This window comes from Hypomesus nipponensis, chromosome 2 (assembly GCF_054491055.1).
Source record: "Hypomesus nipponensis isolate SF chromosome 2, ASM5449105v1, whole genome shotgun sequence".
NCBI lineage: Eukaryota > Metazoa > Chordata > Actinopteri > Osmeriformes > Osmeridae > Hypomesus > Hypomesus nipponensis.
In genome coordinates, this window is record NC_140362.1 from 14,993,440 (window position 1) to 15,013,813 (window position 20,374).

At 53.0% G+C, this 20,374-nt stretch overlaps 1 protein-coding gene across 4 annotated transcripts in view; it reads left to right on the forward strand.

Annotated features, from left to right (window-relative positions):
* Positions 1 to 20,374, forward strand: part of vps13b (vacuolar protein sorting 13 homolog B) — a 226,534-nt gene that overhangs the window by 31,476 nt on the left and 174,684 nt on the right. For all 4 annotated transcript variants that reach the window (XM_084708357.1, XM_084708365.1, XM_084708349.1 and 1 more), the window contains 9 exons: positions 1,982 to 2,253; positions 5,369 to 5,464; positions 6,593 to 6,715; positions 7,036 to 7,173; positions 8,391 to 8,478; positions 11,071 to 11,268; positions 11,643 to 11,812; positions 12,175 to 12,375; positions 14,156 to 14,280. In XM_084708357.1, the coding sequence (XP_084564483.1) occupies positions 1,982 to 2,253; positions 5,369 to 5,464; positions 6,593 to 6,715; positions 7,036 to 7,173; positions 8,391 to 8,478; positions 11,071 to 11,268; positions 11,643 to 11,812; positions 12,175 to 12,375; positions 14,156 to 14,280 (1,411 nt within the window). The remainder of the gene's footprint in view (positions 1 to 1,981; positions 2,254 to 5,368; positions 5,465 to 6,592; positions 6,716 to 7,035; positions 7,174 to 8,390; positions 8,479 to 11,070; positions 11,269 to 11,642; positions 11,813 to 12,174; positions 12,376 to 14,155; positions 14,281 to 20,374) is intronic.

The window sequence follows — 20,374 nt, forward strand, 5'->3', positions numbered from 1 at the left end:
TTGGACCCGCATCATGGTATCGCAGTGATCATGACCCTATAAGCTAAGCTGGACCTAACGACAGTCTGAAGTTTCTAGCCACACACACACACATCTCACACATCACACACATTATCTCCATCCCTACACAAGTGTATTGAAGCGGTATCAGAAAAGGTATAATAAGGAGGTTTTTGAAGTTGAGATGCGTTGCACAGGATCATGTGCGATGTGCTGAGCACACAGACGAGCTGCCACAGGATCACATGAAAGGATGGTGTGCGTGTGCGTGTGTGTGTGTGTGTGTGTGAGAGTGTGAGATAGCGCCGTAGGCTCAGGGGTCAAGTAACAGGTCCACCTCCGAGTATAAACATGGAGGGACATCTACTGGCCTGAGTGGGCACTGCCTCCACACACACACACACACACACACACTCACACACAGTCGTCACTCTACCTGATCCTAACAGGGACGTCCAGCCCTTTCTCGCTGAGCCGTCACTCACACTGTCAGCTGGACCTGCGTCATCCAATCACAGGCACAGAGAAAGGCTTTGATTGTGTTGACGGGGGGGGGGAAAAGGGGAGATTTTTCACACCTGGTGGTCACGGCGGCGGTGGAGTCTCTTAGCTCCGTCTCTGGGAATGTTTCAGGGATTATCACTTCAAAGCCGGCCGAGCTGAGCAGTTTTGATCACTTGATTTTTAATTACTCTTTATTTTGATTTGTCTGACAGACTCAAACGTAGGAGTCGTCGGCCAAGGCTGGGATGAGAAAGGGTTTAGTGTGCAGACTTGACACCTCAAAGACTTTCGCAGTGTCAAAAAAGAGAAGAGAAGCGAAGAGGAGGGCAGAGAGGTGGGGGATACAGAGATAGACAGGGAGAGAGAGAGAGGCAGCGGGATAGAAACAGAAAAAGAGAGAGAAACACGAAAAGCCACAACACTGCACATTTCCAACTGCCAATACTCCAAGTGAAAGATTTAATTAAAACATGTCATAATTTTCGCCGCCTAAGCCTGTGGGATTCCTCGGCTGTGACTTCACGGACGGTATTGTTTTCTCTGGAAGCGGTGGGGGCCGCGCGGAGAGGAATGGGATTACACATTCCTGTGTACTGACATCAGCTTCCTCTCTCCCGCCGCGCAGGGGCAACAGACACGATGGGACGGGTTCAGAGGTCAGACCCGCACCGCTTAGACTCACCCCCCCTAGACTTTCTCCCCTGGTATAGGCTTGTATCTACTCTGACCCCCACAACCTCCCCACCCCACACCACCAGACTATGCTATGGCCCAGCTCTGGTGCCGTGGTCATGGTTTTGTGGTCCGGTCGTCCTGTGGTTGTTTCATCCACGGTCCTGGTTCTGGTCCTTGCCGGTCCAGCTGGACCAGGGAGCTGCTGGCTCTCCTGACGTGATGCTGGCAGTGACACTGAGATCCTCGGCCTACATCAGAAAACCACTTCCTGACTCGCACACATGCAGACACACACATCCACAAGAAATAGAAAACACAGTTTGGTTGCGTTGGCAGCTACTGTGGGAGTGTTGTGGCCTGCAGGGTTGTTGTGTGCGGAGTTGACAGCTGAATCAACCTGCTAGTGTAGAACATCTCGCAGCACACAGGCCAAATTAATTAAGTCATAGTTCCTGACTGACATGTTTTGTAATCCAAGTTCTGTGATTGGCCGTCACCGGCGCTGCCTCGAGGGTTTGCTGATAGATATTGGATCAAACGAATGAATGTCGACAGGAGCTTGGAGAAGTATATTTTTTGGTGATGCTGTATGTGAAACGTGGCTACTCCTTTTTGTGTTTTTATGTGTCGGGTTTTATCCTGGGGTGGACGTTAAAGCTGTGCAAAAATAAATAAATAAAAGAACACAACCACCACAGTGACCCGTGTTCATCCTTTTATCATCTGTAGGTCTACTTGGTATGGACATGTTTCAATAGGCTTCACACACTCTCATAACCGTGGTGCGTGGTTCTGTCCGCAGGTGTGGAGGGTGACGTGGAGAGTCAGGGCCTGCAGGGCCAGTACCCCGGCCCAGACGGCTACATGCATCCTGGGGAGGAGGACGACCAGGGCTGGGTGTCCTGGGCCTGGTCCTTCGTCCCGGCCATCGTTGGGGAGGAGGAGGAGGGCGAGGAGGGCTTCTACGCCCCCACGGAGGAGGGGGGAGGACACAGCAGCCCCCAGCAGCAAACACCTAAAGACCCGGTGGTTTCCATTGGGTTCTATTGCACCAAGGCCTCCCTCACCTTCAAGGTACTGGTTCTGGATAGGCTGCATGCAGGATGGGTTAAATACCATCATTATTACAAGATCAGATCTTTATTTGAGTTAAATGTTTAAATTAAGTTTTGTGCTGGAGGTGGGGGGTCAGATTATCTTGGTGTTCTGTGTAATGTATAATATTTTGTAACCAAACTCCTTGAATTTGTTAAGATAATGTAATTTTGGGCATTAAAACAGGATATAGTTATGTAAGCCATCAGGACCCTCCACCTTTTTCTCACAGTGGTTTTGTGTTTGTACAATATTTAGCCTTTGAGACGGGAGAGACGCCCATGGTTGTGGGGAGTAGAGGGTCCTAATCCTGGCCTGATCTCCTGGAGAGCTTCCCTCCTGCTGTGTCTGTGTGCAGTATGGGGGGGGGGGGGTAGCATAGCCGCTAACAAGTGGATGGGCAGGCTAGCGTAGCCACTAACGGGTCTGTGCGGTATGGGCAGGCTAGCCTAGCCGCTAATGTGTCTGTGTGCGGTATGGGCGGGCTAGCCTAGCCGCTAACTGGCTTGTGTGAAGTATGGGCGGGCGGGCTAGCCTAGCTGCTAACTGGCGTCTCGGGGCGGTCTAATGTTTTAGACATTATACATGGTATGATGACTGCTCTGAAAAGGATCCCTGCTATAATCCTACCGGCTCACTGAGAATAGTCGGAATTCATCTGTGTTTCCCCTCAAGTTGAGCTCCTCAGATCAAATGTCTGCATTAGCATCTGTGTGTGTGTGTGTGTGTCTGTGTGCGTGCATGCACAAGAGAAATCTTAGGCCAAATGGAGTCCAGCGTTTTTCTAATAATGTTTAAATTGTGCCTTTAGTGTTTGAGTTCTTTTAATCAATTAATTGCTTCTTCTCAGGAGTAATTGCTGGCAGCTGAGGGCATGGCGTTTTAAACTCGCCTCTCAGAGAGGAAGTCTTTAGTTGGAAGGAGATTCTCTTTGAACAGCATGAACCTGCCTCCGAACCTCACGTGAAACCGTAGATGTATTTTAGGATCTGATACGTGACCGCTTTTGATGATAGAATTTGTTTCATTCCCCCAAAACTGGCAATGAATTGAAAAACGTATTCGCACACATATGGTGAAGTTAAAGACCAGATATTTCCCCCCCTGCTGTTTGATCGCTATCGGCTCTAGTAATAACTCAACATTATTCAAATCAAACATCGATTGAGTGTTCATATTTTCTGTGATTCTCCTCATCAAAAACAAATGTTTTTCCATTAGGTTCTCCATTGCTCCTCATTTCTGGGAACTGGAAATGAAAGACAGCATGTTGAATAGAACTCTGAGTCATTTCCATTTATGAAAACTTCAATAGGCCTCATAAAGAATAATTTCGTTTATGTTGGACGACGGCGCCTCACAATGCGTCAAAACAATGGGGAGGTAGCTAGCGTAGCAGCGCAGGGGTAGCTAACACCAGAGTGTCCTGGCTTCTGGAGCCACACTGTTGTTTTAGGCCCGCGTACAGTCGGCCTTGCACCGTTAGCAAGCTAGCGAATCACACCACGACAGACCTGACCGTGCCAGCGGTGGCCATTTTGTCTCTGGATATGCCATTAACAGCTCTGGGTCTGACGGGCTGGTCTTCAAAAGGCCCGCAATGACGCAGCACTGAAACGGATCGCTCCGTCAAAGCCTTGGTCCTCCCGAGGGTTGCTGGGAGGTCTGGCCACGCACGCCTCACGTGATTAACCCGACCGAGCGAGGGATGGAAAAGACGAGGGAGGGATGGAGAAAGGGAGAAGGAGAGAGAAAGCAGGAGGCCGCTCCATCAGCTGGATAATAAGCCACAGCTGCTCCTTCTGCTGCACCTGCTTCCTGTGGAAGAGTACAGGAATGCTGCTCTGGAGGACTGCTGGTCTGCAGGACTGGATGGGTGCTGTACTGGAGGACTGGAGGCCTGCTAATCTGAAGGACTGGAGGACTGCTGCACTGGAGGACTGGAGGACTGCTAATCTGAAGGACTGGAGGACAGCTGCACTGGAGGACTGGAGGCCTGCTAATCTGAAGGACTGGAGGACTGCTACACTGGAGGAATGGAGGACTGCTGCACTGGAGGACTGCTCTGGAGGACTGGATGGGTGCTGCACTGGAGGACTGGAGGACTGCTAATCTGGATGAATGGAGGACTGCTAATCTGAAGGACTGCTGCACTGGAGGACTGCTGCATTGGAGGACTGGATGACTGCTGCACTGGAGGACTGGATGGGTGCCGCACTGGAGGACTGGAGGACTGCTAATCTGAAGGACTGGAGGACTGCTACACTGGATGAATGGAGGACTGCTAATCTGAAGGACTGAAGGACTGCTGCACTGGAGGACTGCTGCATTGGAGGACTGGATGACTGCTGCACTGGAGGACTGGATGGGTGCCGCACTGAAGGACTGGATGACTGCTGCACTGGAGGACTGGGTGACTGCTGCACTTGAGGACTGGGCTATTGTTGCACTGGAGGACATGATGACTGCTGCACTGGAGGACTGGGTGACTGCTGCACTGGAGGACTGGATGAGGACTGGATGGCTGCTAATCTGAAGGACTGGATGGCTGCTGCACTGGAGGACTGCTCAGCTTTCTTTTGGTCCAGTATGATCTAGGGCCTGGCCTTTACAACCATACCGCCCGCCCCCCCTCCTCACCGCTCTCTCACCTACCTCACCCTCCTCCCTCTCTGGCTGGAGAGCCCTGATGTATGCCTCTCCATGACACTATCAATAGCGGCTAATTGCTAACCTGCGTGTGTTTTAGACGGGGGTGTATTTGCCATTTGCCATTTGAGGACCTCTCCACTCCACACATGAGAGGGGGCTGTCAGAGGCTTGATGTATGCCCTCAGACTTTGGACCCATCAGAGCCCCAGGAGACAAAGCCATCGCTCCCGGGCTGACCTTTCCTCTTCAGATCTACGCCCACCTCTCTCTGTCCCAGTTTTTTTCCTATTGTTTCATGTGACTTCACGTGTTCTGTATTTCAACAAGAAAAATGTCTCTGGTGTTCCTTGTCCTTACGTCAACAGGATCTTACTCTCCTTTTTCCTTTTGTCTCTTCCTCCGTCTGCCTGTCCTTCTCTTCTTCCCTCTGTTTGTCCTCCAGCTGACTGAGACCCAGGCTGAGAGCAGCTACTACAGTCCCCAGAAGATCAAGTCCAGAGAGGTCCTCTGTCTGGAACACGAGGGGATCACCATTGAGGTAGGACACCAACATGCCACCACCGTCCCTGCCTCTGTCCCTTCCCCTGCCTCTGTCCCTGCCTCTGTCCCTGTCCCTGCCTCTGTCCCTGTCCCTGCCTCTGTCCCTTCCCCTGCCTCTCTCCTTTCCTCTGTCCCTGTCCCTGCCTCTGTTCCTTCCCCTGCCTCTGTCCCTGCCTCTGTCCCTTCCCCTGCCTCTGCCCCTGTCCCTGCCTGGGTCCCTTCCCCAGGCTTTACCCTCTGTTTCAGTCTGTCCCCCAGCCTCTGTCTGTGCCCAGCCTCCGTTTCTGCCCCAGCCTCCGTTGAGGATGTCTAAAACAGACCTAATAACATCCCTCATTGCTCCGACAGTTCAACTATCTGTCTCTATTTACGACCCCAGTATTATTACTGTGTTATTCTCTGCTGGACGTTGGAAGGGTCTTAATTCCCTCCCCAGGTACCTCCATAAAGCCTCTCCAGCCCGCTAATCTGCCAGGGGGGAGATCCAGGCCCTTGTCCCCCCTCTCGTTCCCCCTCTCTCCCCTCGGTATACAAATATTTTTATACCTCTATTCTCCGGTATACCGATTACCTGGTCCGAGCGACAACTTTTTTTTTTTCCTCCCTTCTTCACCAAAGCACTCTAGCAGATGTGATAACTTTGAGACATTTCCAATTCCAATTTCTGTAATTTATGCCTCTGCTGCTGGAAGGTGGAGGCTGCCGCTGAACATAGACCAAGAAGAGGCTGGAGGCTTGGGGGAAGGCTAGGGGGGAGGCTAGAGGCTGGGGGGAGGCTGGAGGCTGGGGGAAGGCAGTAAAAGGGGGAGAGCAGAGCTCGTAATTATGGTGTGGTGAAACATAATGTTTTATTAGATTGCCCTCGGTTTAGTTGTCTACCGAGGCGAAGCCACTGTAAGTCACAGTAACCACACCTAGTGGTAAAGGCCTACGGTACGTTATACTATGCTATTATATCCTGCTATTCACTGCACTGAGAGACTTGCTAAGGAATCCAGAATGGGAATCCTGCTTGGCGTTCCCAGCAGCCCTGTACCCTCTCCCTCACCCCTCTGACCTGCCCATCTCTCCTTCCTCCTCTCAACTCTTCCCTCGGTCTGCCTCTCCTTTCCCTCCCCACGCCCAGGTGCTGATGACGGGGGAGTCCTTCTTCGACTGTCAGATCGGCGTGGTGGGCTGCCGGGCGCTTTGCCTGAAAGGCATCATGGGAGTTCGGGACTTTGAGGAGAACATGAACAGAGATGAGGAGGTAAGACCAGTTCTGGTTCTCCGGTTCAGTACACGAGTGTGTGTGTAGCTCAGGTTCCCTACCACAAGCTCTCCAGAGAACCCCAGCTCTGACCGCCGTCTCTGAGCCGGGCGGAGATGTGGTGGAAACGTTGTGTGGACCTGTGGTTCAGCTACTGTTGTAGTCGTGGTCGGCCATGTTTGCTGTTCCACCCACACACCTGTTAAACTGCCATGCTGATGGATTGTTTGACCTCTAATGTACCATTCAGCAGGGTGTGTGTGTGTGTATGCTTTTACGTGTTTGTGTGTGTAACCCTGTGCGGTCCTCTCTCTCTGAAGGATGCAGTCTTCTTTAGCTGTGGGGAGACGCTGACCAGTAAGGGCATGACCTACCTCACCAACTCCCTGTTCGACTACCGCAGCCCGGAGAACAACGGTGTCAGAGCCGAGTTCATCCTGGACACCAACAACCACAAGGTCAGCAGGTCGCGGCCCTCATTCTGACCCTGCTCAGTTTTGTTTTGAGTTCAGTTTTGACAGATTTGTATATGTTTAAGATTTGTATATTTAAGATTTGTATATGTTCATCGTATGCACCTTCCTGCCACTGTAAATTCATTGTTTGTGTGAACTTGCAAGGAGGATAAAGCTAATTCTGATTCAGTATGTGCTTAGTTTGCTGATTAGTTATTGATGGTCACAGTTGGAGAACACTTGCTAAAGGATGGAGCCTGTATCTCGCCTTGATGTCGCAGGTCAACCTATTAATCACCAATCTTAACCCACCAATGACCACGGTTAACCACGGTTAACCAATCAGTCACGAAGGTTAATCACAGAGGTAACCCCCACGAGTGAGGAGGATTAGGGCGTTTCCTCTCCTCTCATTGGTCCACCTCTAACCACCTGTTCACACAGCAAGGCCAGGCCAGCACTCCGCTGTCTGGGCTGGTCAAACACACAGAACACGCACCCCCTTCCCCCACACACATACACACACACACACACACTTTCTTCTTCTCCCCCTGTCTGCGTCAGCCCCGACACAGGTTTCGACAAGACAGCAGACGTTGTGTTAGCACAGATAAAGCCCACACCCAGTGCCTGTCTCTGGGCTAGCTGTGTAACTAATGGACAAACTGCCCCTGCAGTGAGCACCTCTTTACCACCAAGCACTAGCATATCATGATCGGTAACCGCGGAGAAGCGTGCTCGTCGGACTGGTGGATGACCTGTCAGGTGACCTTCCGTAAGCTTTCCCACTCGCCCCCGCGGCCCGAGCCCTCCAGAGAGGAGCTGTGTTATCTAGCCAAGCCGAAGCCGGTATCACCAAACGGGCTTGATGGCTCCTTTACTGCCTATTACCGCCTCAGTGTTTGCTCTGCTCTGGAACACCAATGACCCCGCCATGGAGCAATATATCTCCCTCCCTCCCGTCCATCGATTTATCAATAGAGCTCGGTTGCCTATTCATCGGTAGTCGGGACTTAGGAGCAGGTCGATGCTTTGATCCTCAAACAGGCCACTCCCGTCAGAGTGCTCTATTAGATATTACTGATTAACCCGCGAGGACGCTGATGTGCAGCAGAGGGTTGTGGTCGAGCCAGGGCGGAGGGCCTGGCCTGCACCCTGCCCCCCACACCCCTCTCCCCCCTCTCCCCATGCGTTGACCCCGGCTGCCCTCTGTCTGACAGGAGACCTACACGGAGCTGGCGGGCATGCAGAGGTTCGGGGCGTTCTACATGGATTACCTCTACACAATGGAGAACGACAGAGGCAAAGGTACTGCCCCCCCATCCTCCACCCAGCTGTTTACTCAACACCCCCCTCTCCTCTCTCTCTTTTCACTGCCCCCATCTTTCTCTCGGCCTCCTCTCTCTCTCACTCTCTCTCTCTCTCTCTTTCGTTCTCTCTTTCTCTTTTCTAAGTCCATCATTCCCCCCTCACTTTCTGTCTCTTAAAGTCCATGTCTCTCTTTTCTCTCTCTTGTCAAACAAGCCCCCGTGGTGACTAAGGATCCTGTCTCGTAGGCGGGGCCAAAACCAAATAACCACCTGGTCCTTGACCTCCCTGTCCTCTGGTTCACCCCACGCCTACCTGGAGGCCAGCTGTCACCGCTGTTTAGTTTAGTCCTCCCCGACGCATAGCCCCAGGGTCCTCTCCCCGCGCAGCTTGTTGATACGCTGCACCCCCCTCCGTTCACCCCCTCTGCCCCCCCCCCCCCTCGCTCCTTGTCTCTCTTACCTGTAGCTCTTGAGAAAGTGAACTTCCCCCCCACCCTTTTCCTCCTCTGCTAATTAGGTGTCACTCTTCTCCCTGCCAGAGAAGAAAAGACTGGAGGTCTTCCTCGCGTCCTCCATCGCGGCAGCGGCGGCCAAGGAATGTTTACCTAGCCTCCGAGATCTGAGGCTCCCATTAACCAATCAAGAACGCTCCCCTACTTCTGGTGAAATGTTATATTTGGCCCGGGCAACGAGCCTGGAAAGGTCAGATTGTTGCGTGGAGTTTGCGAGAGAGCTGCTCCAGATTGCCGCCGTCTGACGAGCGATTGGAGAGCCAAGGTTTTCGACTGACTCGGTTCGCATGAGCTGAACATGAGAAACAGGCCTGAAAATCCCCCTTTTTCAAGGACGAAAAAAATAGAATGGGATCCAATCTCCAGTTTTGAGAACGTCACTATTTCAGTTGGGCTGAATGAAGCTGGTCTCGTTGACTCCTATGTAACCTGGTTGACAGAGTGAAGATACACCAGCAGATTTAGTGGCCACATGTCAAAGAGGGTCGTGTCAATATATGCCAAGGTGATATTAGCTTCCTGGTTGAATAGGTTTTTGCCACCCATCAGCTGATCATTAGCCAGCCCTGGAGATGTGTGGTCACTGTGTGAAACAAAGCTTATGAGCTCTCGGCTGATTAGGGCCCATTGTTGTCCTTCCAGCCTGGCTAACGTTGAGTAATGTGGGGCTGTTGGTCAGGACAGACTCTCAAGAAGGTCATCCCTCTAACTACGGGGCAAACAGTCCACTTTGGAAAGACAGAGACGTCATATACCTGAGTGGCTATTAAAAGAACTGAGGTTACTCGGACTGACTTTTTGTCTCTCTCCATCTCTCTCTCTCTCTCTCTCTCTCTCTCTCTCTCTCTCTCTCTCTCTCTCTCTCTCTCTCTCTCTCTCTCTCTCTCTCTCTCTCTCTCTCTCTCTCCCCTCCCCCCCTCCTCTGTGTCTCTCGCTCTGACTGCTCTATTGTTTCCTCCTGCTGTCAGCCACAGATAATCATCTAAATTAAAAAAAACATTGATACTGTCAGCTTCAGCTGTCAAACCCATTTTCTGACGGGTGGATAAGTGTCAGTCGTGCGCTTCTCCAGTTACACCCTCCAATCGGAATGCTTCCCCTGTCAGCCGTCACCTCCCTGGACGGGGGACTATCCAGTGTCGACCAAACAAATTGGTGGCCGCAGCCCACAGGACCAGCGTAAACTTTGGGTAAACGTAACTCAAAACTCTGGCCGAAGTCGCTCCCGCCGTGTGACTTCATCGCGTCAGAGAGGACGCGGCGGACGCGGCAAGAAATGGAGATGCTTCTAATTCTCTAAATCCCAGCTCCTTCCAGGCCTCCTTCCATCCAGGGCCTTGTTTTAACTGCAGCCAGATGGTTGATATTAGCCACTAAGCCGGCGCTGCCATGAGTGGCTACAGGAAGTGACATCGTCCGGTGAAACTTTTAATCTCCAAAAATCAAACAGGAATTTGCCTTCCCCCCCCCCCCCTCTCTTTTACCCTTTCACTTCATTGACCAAAACGTGGAATTTGGGGTCTGGCCCTGTGAACCCAGAGAGAGAAACAGACTTCCTCAGTGTGGTGGAATGTATGTAATGGCTATAAGGCAAGGTCCCCCCCTCCACCACCACCACCACTTTTCACCCCTCCTCCATTTTTAATTTCTTCAGTTTTATTGCCGGGGAGCTGTGGCTTTTAAAGCAGACCGAGTCACAGCAGCGGGGGGAACTGACAGACAGCTGTGAGGCCCGGCACACATTTGGAATACTCATCATCATCATCACCATCATCATCAGCGTGGAGCCAGCGAGGCTCTGGACGCTCCCTGCGTCTGCTCTGTCTGTCTGTCTGTCTGTCTGTCTGTCTGTCTGTCTGTCTGTCTGTCTGTCCGTCCCTATTGGTGGTTGTCACACGCTCCGCTTTTGGGAGCCTCTATCAATAGCGTCTCACGACTGTGCACCTTTCTGACCCTTTTGGTGTGTGTGTGTGTGTGTGTGTGTGTGTGTGTGTGTGTGTGTGTGTGTGTGTGTGTGTGTGTGTGTGTGTGTGTGTGTGTGTGTGTGTGTGTGTGTGTGCGTGGGGCTGTCCCCCCAGTGTGTGTCGGTCCCCAGGACTTCTCGGCGGTGGCGAGGGAGGAGGCGGTGCCCCCCCCAGCCCAGGAGACGTCGGTGAAGAGGCTGGCGGTGGGCCCGCTGGACGTGCGGCTCCACAGCAGCGCCGTGCACCGCCTCCTCAAGATGGTCACCTGTGGGATGGACCACGAGTACGAGCCCTACAGCCGCCCACAGCCAGGTTGGAGACCTCCTCTCCGGTCCTCTCCTCCACTCACACATGTTTCCATGCGACCTGTAGGGGCCCAGCGCGGGATGAAGTCAGACATGTCGGTTATCGGTGTTTCTCTCGGTGATGTCAGCCTTTCGCTGCGAGAGAGAGCTCAACGGGGCTAGGAAGCGTGTGTGTTTAATGAATGAAGAAATGGGCCCGGCGTTTTTTTGCGAAATCATAACATCCGTTGCTTTCAATTATTTTGGCATCTGCGTTACATCGACCAATTAGATCCTTCCGTCAGCCCAGTGCGCTCTTCCTGCTCCTCTGTCAGCCTGCTGTTTGGTTGGAGGTGTGGTGTGTGCGTGTTGCTTGTTATTAAAGTCTCGTTATTCCACCAGATGTGGTGGAGGAGAGCCGCGGGCCGCCCAGCCAGGAGGAGGTTGCCAGGTTGGAGGAGTTCATCCCCTCCAGGGTGACCTGTCTCACACTGCTGAAGGTCACAGTCACCTTCTCCATGGCGGAGTTCAACCTGCTGCACACGCTCATGCCCGTCATCCTGGGGCACAAGGTACCACAGAGCAACCCTGAACCCTGACCTTTTGACCCCTGACCGTCCCCTCAAAAACCTAAAACCTTCCGTTTATTTCCCTGTCTAGATTCAGTTCGTCCACTTCATAACAAATTCGGATGTAGAGTTTTCATAGTAAAATGATAATGTTCTTTCTTTCTCTCTCTCTCTCCCTCCCTCTCCCTGTCTCCCTTCCTCTCCCTGTCTCCCTCCCTCCCTCTCCCTGTCTGTCTCCCTCCCTCTCCGTCTCCCTCCCTCCCTCTCCCTGTCTCCCTCCCTATCCCTGTCTGTCTCCCTCCCTCTCCCTGTCTGTCTCCCTCCCTCTCCCTGTCTGTCTGTCTGTCTCCCTGTCTGTCTCCCAGTCTCCCCAAGGCCCGGTGCCGGCGGGCGTGCTGGCGTTCCAGCCGGTGAGACCGTTACCGGCCCTGCGCTTCCAGTTGGACCGGGTCAACGTGGAGCACTCGGCCCCCATGTATGGCCCAGAGCTGGTCAGCACCGTCAGCAGCATGGGCCAGCCTTCAGACAACCTCCTGCACCACTGCTACGCACACTGCTACCTCAAGGTGAGTGTGTGTGTGTGTGTGTGTGAGTATGTATGTGTGTTTGGATAGCCCTGACTGGCCCAGCTGCCTGGTGGAGAACCTGGCTGTCCCAGACCCTCAAACAGCCCTCCCCACATCCATCCTGCAGATAAGGCCTACTTAGGGAGTCGTTAGCTAGACGGATGGTCCCGCTAATGCATATACGGTAGGATGACCTGGAGAAGGCGTGCAGGTGATAAACAAGAGCTTTGAGTATTTACAAGCAGCACTTCCTCCTCCTTAAGCCTGCGCGCCCAAAATAGATGTCATGGAAATATGCGGCTGCGTTCGAAACATTCAGAACATTCTGGGCCTTTCTTTTTTGGGCGGTTTAGCGAGCTCCTGACAGGACAGGTGTGTAGTTTGGCACAGGCGGAGAGAGGCAGAGAGAGAAACATTGTATTCGTTCAGTGTTTATTGCTACATTTCTGTTCAAGAGATGTTTGTCTAACCTGAAATGAATTTAATGGACTGAGAAAATAGTGAGTGAGAAACCGAGAGGGAAACAAAGAGGGAGACAGAGAGAGACAAAGAGAGAGACAAAGAGAGAGACAAAGAGAGAGACAAAGAGAGAGACAGAGAGAGAGACAGAGAGAGAGACAGAGAGAGAGAGACAGAGAGAGAGACACAGAGAGAGAGACACAGAGAGAGAGACACAGAGAGAGAGACACAGAGAGAGAGACACAGAGAGAGAGACACAGAGAGAGAGACAAAGAGAGAGAGACAAAGAGAGAGAGACAAAGAGAGAGACAGGCAGGTGCCGCTTCCCAGCGCTGTCGTGTGCACCGCAGTGACGGTGTACCACGCATCGTTACCATTCAGGAACTGCATCTGATATCGGGCTAATAGCAACATCCCCCAGCCTGCTTCAGCTCAGCCTAGGAATCTGGTACCCACTTGTTCCTGGAGAAGTCCTCCCCAGCGCTCAACTCGCAACTTTGTCAAAGCTTCTGACCTTCATACCTTCCTTCGCTGGAGAGCAGAGCGTGAATTGACGTTTGAGGCGTGCGGGTGACGGCGTCGCTTCCACAGGAAGCCGCTGGCTGTCCTTTGGAAAGCCGCGCGTCCCCCCGGCCAGACTGCTGCTGCTGGCTCTCGTAAAGGTCGTTAGTGACAGTAATCCTCCTGCCAGCCTCGCACGGCAGCCAAGGCCTGTCTCGTCCTGCCCTGGCCCTGGCTGTTGTCTCAGGGCTGGGATGTTTACCAGGCGCGCTGACAGAGCTTTATCACCCCCGGGGTCACCTGGGGTTCAGCCTCCAGCCAGTAGGTGGCTGGCACCCGTCCACCCAGGCCCCAGGCCCCAGCCCCAGGCCCCAGCCCCAGGCCCCAGCCCCCAGCCCAGGCCAGTCACTGTTTCCGGGCTGAACAGATAGAGGTCAGACTCCTGTGGCTGTTCAGGTCCATGTCAGCACCATCTAGCCAGAGCTATCAGTGTGACCTAATCAAGTGTAAACAGTAGGTTTAGGCTCCAGATAACAATGAGAGAGAGGGAGAGGGAGAGAGCATGAGTGAGTGAGTGAGAAAGCTGTCGGTGAAAATGTGCCAACTCCTCTTCTTTTCTCTCCTCTCCTCTCCTCTCCTCTCCTCTCCTCTCCTCTCCTCTCCTCTCCTCTCCTCTCCTCTCCTCTCCTCTCCTCTCCTCTCCTCTCCTCTCCTCTCCTCTCCTCTCCTCTCCTCTCCTCTCCTCTCCTTCCCTGTCCTCTCCTCTCCTTACCTCCCCTCTCCTCTCCTCTCCTTCCCTCTCCTCTCCTCTCCTCTCCAGGTGTTTGGGTTGCAGGCTGGCCTGACCTGTCAGGAGAGTGACGGCAGCTTCTTGCCTCTAATTCCCATAATCCCCTCCTTCAGCACTGCACTCTATGGCAAGCTCCTCCAGATGCCTGCTCACTGGTGAGTCCCAGCGCTCACTCGGGAGGGCACGTGGCCTGTCGTGTGTCTTGGCCCCCCTAGGCTTGCACTCGCTGTTCCATGGACTCCTGAGCTCCATAACAAGATGACGGCCATCCATGAGTTGCCATGGGAGTGCGAGTGTGTTACCACAGCAGGAAACCCTCAGAGCCGGCCAGACCACTGTGTGTGTGTGTGTGTGTGTGTGTTGAGGAGACAGAAACTGTGTTTCTGTAATGATGGATGAGTTGCTGTCCTGCTGTATGGCGAGCGGTCACTGCTGTCACTTCTCACAAGGAAAAACAGGCCAAACCAAGCATTTGATATCTGACCGCCGCACACACACACACACCCACACACACACACACCAAACAAGAATGAGTCACTGGGAATCTCCCTCAGTACAAAACGGAACAGAATGGTTGTCCTGATGTGGTTGCAGTGTGTGTGTGTGTGTGTGTGTGGGGGGGTGTGGGGGTGTGTGTGTGTGGGGGTGTGCATGTGCTGACGTGTGTTTGTTGTCCTGGTAGAGATGTAAACACACTCAGGAGCAGTACTGGGAGATGAGAGGGTTGCTTTTCTCACTACCCAGCCTTCTATCCTTCAACCCACATCTGGGTGACCGAGACACACACACACACACACACACACACAACATCTCTCTCTCACACACTCACACCTTGCAGTGAGTGTGCCTGTAAAACCAGCAGTTGTGAAAAACGCTAGCTTGGGAATCGATTTCACTCCATTAGTTTGGATTTAAACATGTCAAGCTGCATATGGTTCTACCTTCCTCTCCTGTAGCGTGTGTGTGTGTGTGTGTGTGCACGCAGGCAGGATACAGCAGATGAATAACCACAGTTCTGAGGGTTCTACTCCCTGAGCTCCTCTCCCAATAACAGACTGGCAGCCTGTTTGATCTGCAGGCTGCTTTTCTCTCTCTCTCACACACAAACACACACACACACACACACACGCTGCTCAGAACTCTCTGAGTACTGTATTCAGATGTCAGACTGATGTTATTTTTCTTCCTGACACCAGTGCCCCCTGTGGCTTGGCTTCTCAGTCTCTGTGTCCACCTGCTTTCCCTTTGAGGAACACACACACACACACTCACACACACTCTCACACACACCCAGATGCTGTTGGTGTGTCCCATTCTGATCATACCTGAAGCGTGCGTCAGGCAACAGTGCAGGTGTGTGTGGTTGGTAGGTGTGGTCGTGAGAAGACCTGTGTGTTGCGGTGTGTATCCTGTGTGTTGCGGTGTGCGAGTGTGTGTGTGTGTGTCGCGAGTGTGTCAGTGTGGTGTGCGTGTGTGTCAGGGCTGCCTGTGTTGTCTGGGCCCATTACTTCTGCTCCTTCTGCTCCACATCATCCTCTGCTTTAATTATAGCCTTGTTTCCGACACCTTGACAGGCTGGAAGTGTGTGTGTGTGTCCTGGACAGTGGTGCGTTTGTCTGTGCTCCCCCCCCCCCTCCCCAGATGGTTATCTGAGTGTTGTCATACGAGGTTGCGAGGCAAGCCGCCGTCGTTTCTGTCTTAGCTGTCTCATACTTGACCTCTGTCTGCACTGGATGGCTTTCTGTCTGACTGACAGCGTCAGGTACTTAAGACATGCGCTGTTGGGGAAAACGTAAATCCCTACCCCCCCCCCCCCCCCCCTTTTGCTGTGTCAGTAGCTATGCAGATTCCTGGGTTATCTTTTTTTTTTACACTGGAGAGGAGGGCCTTATCTGGATGACGGACAGGGGAAGAGTGGGGATGGTGAAAAAGCATCTTTATCATCCCCCCCACCCCCCTCTCCCCAGCCTCTCTGAAGCCTTTCAAGCCCCCCCTCCCTTCTTGCCCCTCCCTCCTTCCCTCCCCCCCTTCCCTGTAAGGACACCGGTCATTGTGTAGTGGCTAATGTATAACTGAAAGTGAGCGTTAGCCATTACATTAACCAGTAAGCCAACTCCCACTCACTCAGGTTGTCGGCTCATTCAAGTCCTTAGACAAACACCTAGCTGACATAAAAGACACAGCGATTAAACAAATGCTCTGCATGTCCTTTTCAGTATATTTAGGAATGCTTATCACGCTGGAAAACAAACCCCACCCCTCGGATAGGTCATTCCCTCACATGCGGCTGTGTCGGGAGCCGGCGGACGAACGTTCCGGAAACTAGCGTCGATCTGGTCCGGGCCTGATGACAGGGACCGGCGGCTCCCTTTCCTCCCTGACCTACGGTTAACCACCCGGACTCCAGAACACCCCAGATCCCGTGAAATGAACTTTCGCTCCCAGTGAGTTAGAGAGCGGCGGCGCGGCGTCAGGTTCTGTTTAGCGCTAATGAGAGCCAGCGCCCGGTGCCCCAGACTTCACAGAGCTCCTGCCGGGACTCCCAGTGGGCCAGGCTGTTAAACCTGTTACCCCTGATAAAATGGGTGCCTGTAAAAGACAGAAAGAAAAAGGAAAAAAAAAAGAAGAAAAAAAAAAAAGTTTGGGGGAAGGGGTGCGGTGGGGCGCTGAGGTTTGAGGGGGTTTGTGGCGAGAGAGAAAGTGCCACCTGCGTCGCTGGTGACGGCTGTGGTGGTGGGGGTGGCACTTGACAGGCCCGGCGCGACCACCAGGCCCACCAGCCGGGGCGGGCGGCCCACAGGGGCGGTGCGTCGCGTCGCAGGCCATTACTCAGCCCCCACGCTGGCTTTTATGTGGCGTTTTTTTTTTTTTTTTGCAGCCCCGCGGTCCTCGGCCCGCTCTGCCGGCTGCAGGCGTGGGCCCTCTGCAGGTGCAGTGTGCGTGGAAGTGCTGCCGAGGCAGACTAAACATTTCAATGGGCCAGAACCAGGGGTTAGGGAAGGGGGGGGGCGAGGGGGCTAATGTCAACTTTCCCTGTTGGGCTTTTTGATGATTTGGAATTGTGTGATTATATGTTTATCTTCATCTTTTACAACTCCTCTGGAACAGTGTGTTCATTATAACATGGCCTGAACGTTGTAGCAACCTCAGGGATTTATATGAGAAGTTCAGATGGGAAATGGCCGGTAGTCTAGACTCCAGATTAGCTAAACTGTGATTTATAGAGCTAGCTGAGGTATGTCAGATGTTTCTGGCATGGGTGTATGTGTGTACGTGTGTGTGTGTGTGTGTATAAACGGTTGAAATAACACATTACTACTCTGTTAGTTAGCTACAACAGCACCTGTTTCGTGTCAGACAGCGTAGCCAACCAGAGGCCGCGAGACCGAGCTCTCCTCCAATGGGGAGTCAAAAGAGGTCAAGGGAGGAGGGGCACACCGGCTAGGATTGTATGCGTGTCCTGGGGCGTGTGAGCGTGCGTTTTTGACACAGAACACAGTGTCTGCCTGTCGGATCGTAAGCGAAGTCCAATGCAGTTGAATGCTCTCGAGTTGACAAAGACACACCCCCTCGCCCCCCTCAGTGTGGCTACCATGTCTCCATGGCAACGGGATCCCAGGAAGACCCTTCCTCAAGCCTGTGGCCCCCTGAGGCCCCCCCCCCCCCGCGCAGACAGCCGTCGCATCACACCGGGCGACAGGCCCATCTGACCAGGTAGCGAAACCAGTCAGTCAGGGCCGGGTGCACGTTCTGAGAGAGGGGGGTGGAGGGGGGGGGAGAAGGAATCTCATGGGTTGGGGGGGGGGGAGAGAGACTGTGGTCCAACAAGCAGGCCTGTGTGTTAACAGGTGTGTATTAAAAGTGCAGAATGGCACATGATGTCATATTGTTCCATGCGGAGCAGAGGTAGCGTAGTGTTGGGGCTGCCAGCCCAGTGTACATCATATTTCGTGTGGCACACAGTCCATAAAGTCTTTTGGCCGCGTCTGGGGTGAGGTGTACGCGCGCTCGCGTCTGCTTTATAGGTGCCGTGTAGATCAATGAGCGTATTGAGGAGCCCGGCGAACAGGAAATGACATCGTCGAGTGAAGAGCCTGGCTCGCGTTGATTGACGTCTCCATCGTTCCCCGGCTGCTGGAAGGAAGCTTTCACACACACACACTCATTCAATATCAAACACTCTCCTCCACACACCCAAGCCGAGTGTCTGAATGGACGACTGGTTTTGCCCGTGCAGAATAGAAGCTTCCAGAAGGAGAAGCAGCCAGGCCGGCAGATGGAGAGGGAAGGGTGACGGATTATCAGATCCACTTGGATTACCCCATCATCTACTGTGGTGAACATCCTAACAACCCCCACACACCCCTGCATCCCCCAGTCACCCCTTGGACACCCCCTCGACCTCTCCGCCCCACACTGCAGTACTCACCGAGCCACACACACACACACACACACACATTTTCACACGCACGCAATCATTCCTTCTCTCTCACACTCGTGCACACTTTGTTTTCTTTTTATGCCTGACCAACCACGTCATTGCCACTTTCTGGCCTGGCGGTGTGCAGCTGTCTGCAGAGGTTGATTAGAACATCTCCTGTGGTAATCCCTGTGTAATGAAGCTCTCTCCTGAGAACGGATCTCAGCGCTGGGAGGAGCGAGGGAGGGAGAGGGAGTGAGGGAGTAAGGGACAGGGAGTGAGGGGGGGTAGGGGGAGGGGGAGGAGAGAGAGCGTAGTCTTTGAAGAATTTGGACTGTTCAGCGCCGATGATTGAGAAATGCATACATCACACACCTCTGACCCAGAGCCAACCACAACCTCCTGTCCACACAAAATACACACACACACACACAGGTCCTGCAAGACATGAATAGCGGTCCGAGTATGGCGAAAGACGACTTGGGGAAGAAAAAAAAACAACTTAATGGATTCTAGTCCAGAGCGAGGGGTCAACCTATCAGAGAAGTTTTATTCCCGGGGGAGCTCAGGTCCATGGTGGTTGATTTATCACATCCATTTGTTTGAGGTATTTATTAAAGCTCCTCTTAACTGTTTTTTATAGTTTGGTTGGAAAGGTAGATACTGTAGACAAGTCGTTTCTCGTTTGTAACTGGCCTGGATGCCAGACCATAATAAGCCGCTGTGGTTATTCAGAGCGAGGTCTCAACCTGCTGCTGAGGAGATGGAGAATTCTGCTGTTCCCCATCTCTTAACCACCCCAGACACACACATGCACTAAACACTGAGCTCTTCCCGCCATTCTCAACCGATTTCCTGCCTAAAACACCCAAATGGAGGTTGAGGTGTGGATGAACCGGCAGGCGTGAGTGTTTGGCCTGGTCGTTGGCGAGGGAGGGAGGGAGGGAAGGGAGTGACAGTGATGGATCTGTAGAAACTTCTAGACTGTGCATCAATCTCCCCAGGCAGTGCCTATCAGGTGATCTAGCAGGCAAACATGTCAGGTCTAACGGACGATCTGGCGTTGGGGTGCGCCACGTAAACAAGGCCAGATAAGGCGAAGACAGACAGGAGAAAGTGGTGTTTTGGAAGCCTGATAGAGATCTGGGCAAAGGATCGACCGAAACTCTCTCTCTCCGATATGTGTGTGTGTGTTGGTTTTTGCTTGTGTGACGCAATCCATCTGTGAGGGCTGATGTGTGTGTTTGTGTGTGTACACGTTGGTTTTCGGGTTTGTGTGTGTGTTCCAGTGTGTGATCCGGGGTTCATTTAAACAACTTCACCTCCCAGCCTTTTGCATTATTTTGGAAAGAGTGAGAGTGTGGATGTAGTGGTGTACAGGATGTGAGTAATAGCTCCTTGGACATCGTGGAAACTGACGGCAGGTTCCAAGCCCGCGTTCGGAACGCTTCTGTAAACCATTAAGAGGCAGCTGGGCCGGCGGAACCGCTCGCTCCAGAGAAAAGGTGCTGAGTTTAAAGGAACAAGGTTCCGTTCATGAGAACACGCACGGCTGAGCCGCGAGGAGAACCCAGTGTTCCTCGTGCCTCCACTGCGGAGGAGACCAGGTGCTGCTGGGCCCACACACGCACACACACACATCACAGCTCTTGTCTGCAGGTACGTGTCATATGACGGCACCTTTCGATGCCCCCCCCGGCCAGCAGTTTCGCTCCTCAACCTGGCCCCCCTCTCTCCCCCCCCCTTCCTGGGTCTGTGATTAAGAGCGAGCCATGTTTCTGTGTGCAGCGGCACAGAGCTCAGAGCTGCCAGGGTCTCCCCCTCTCTCT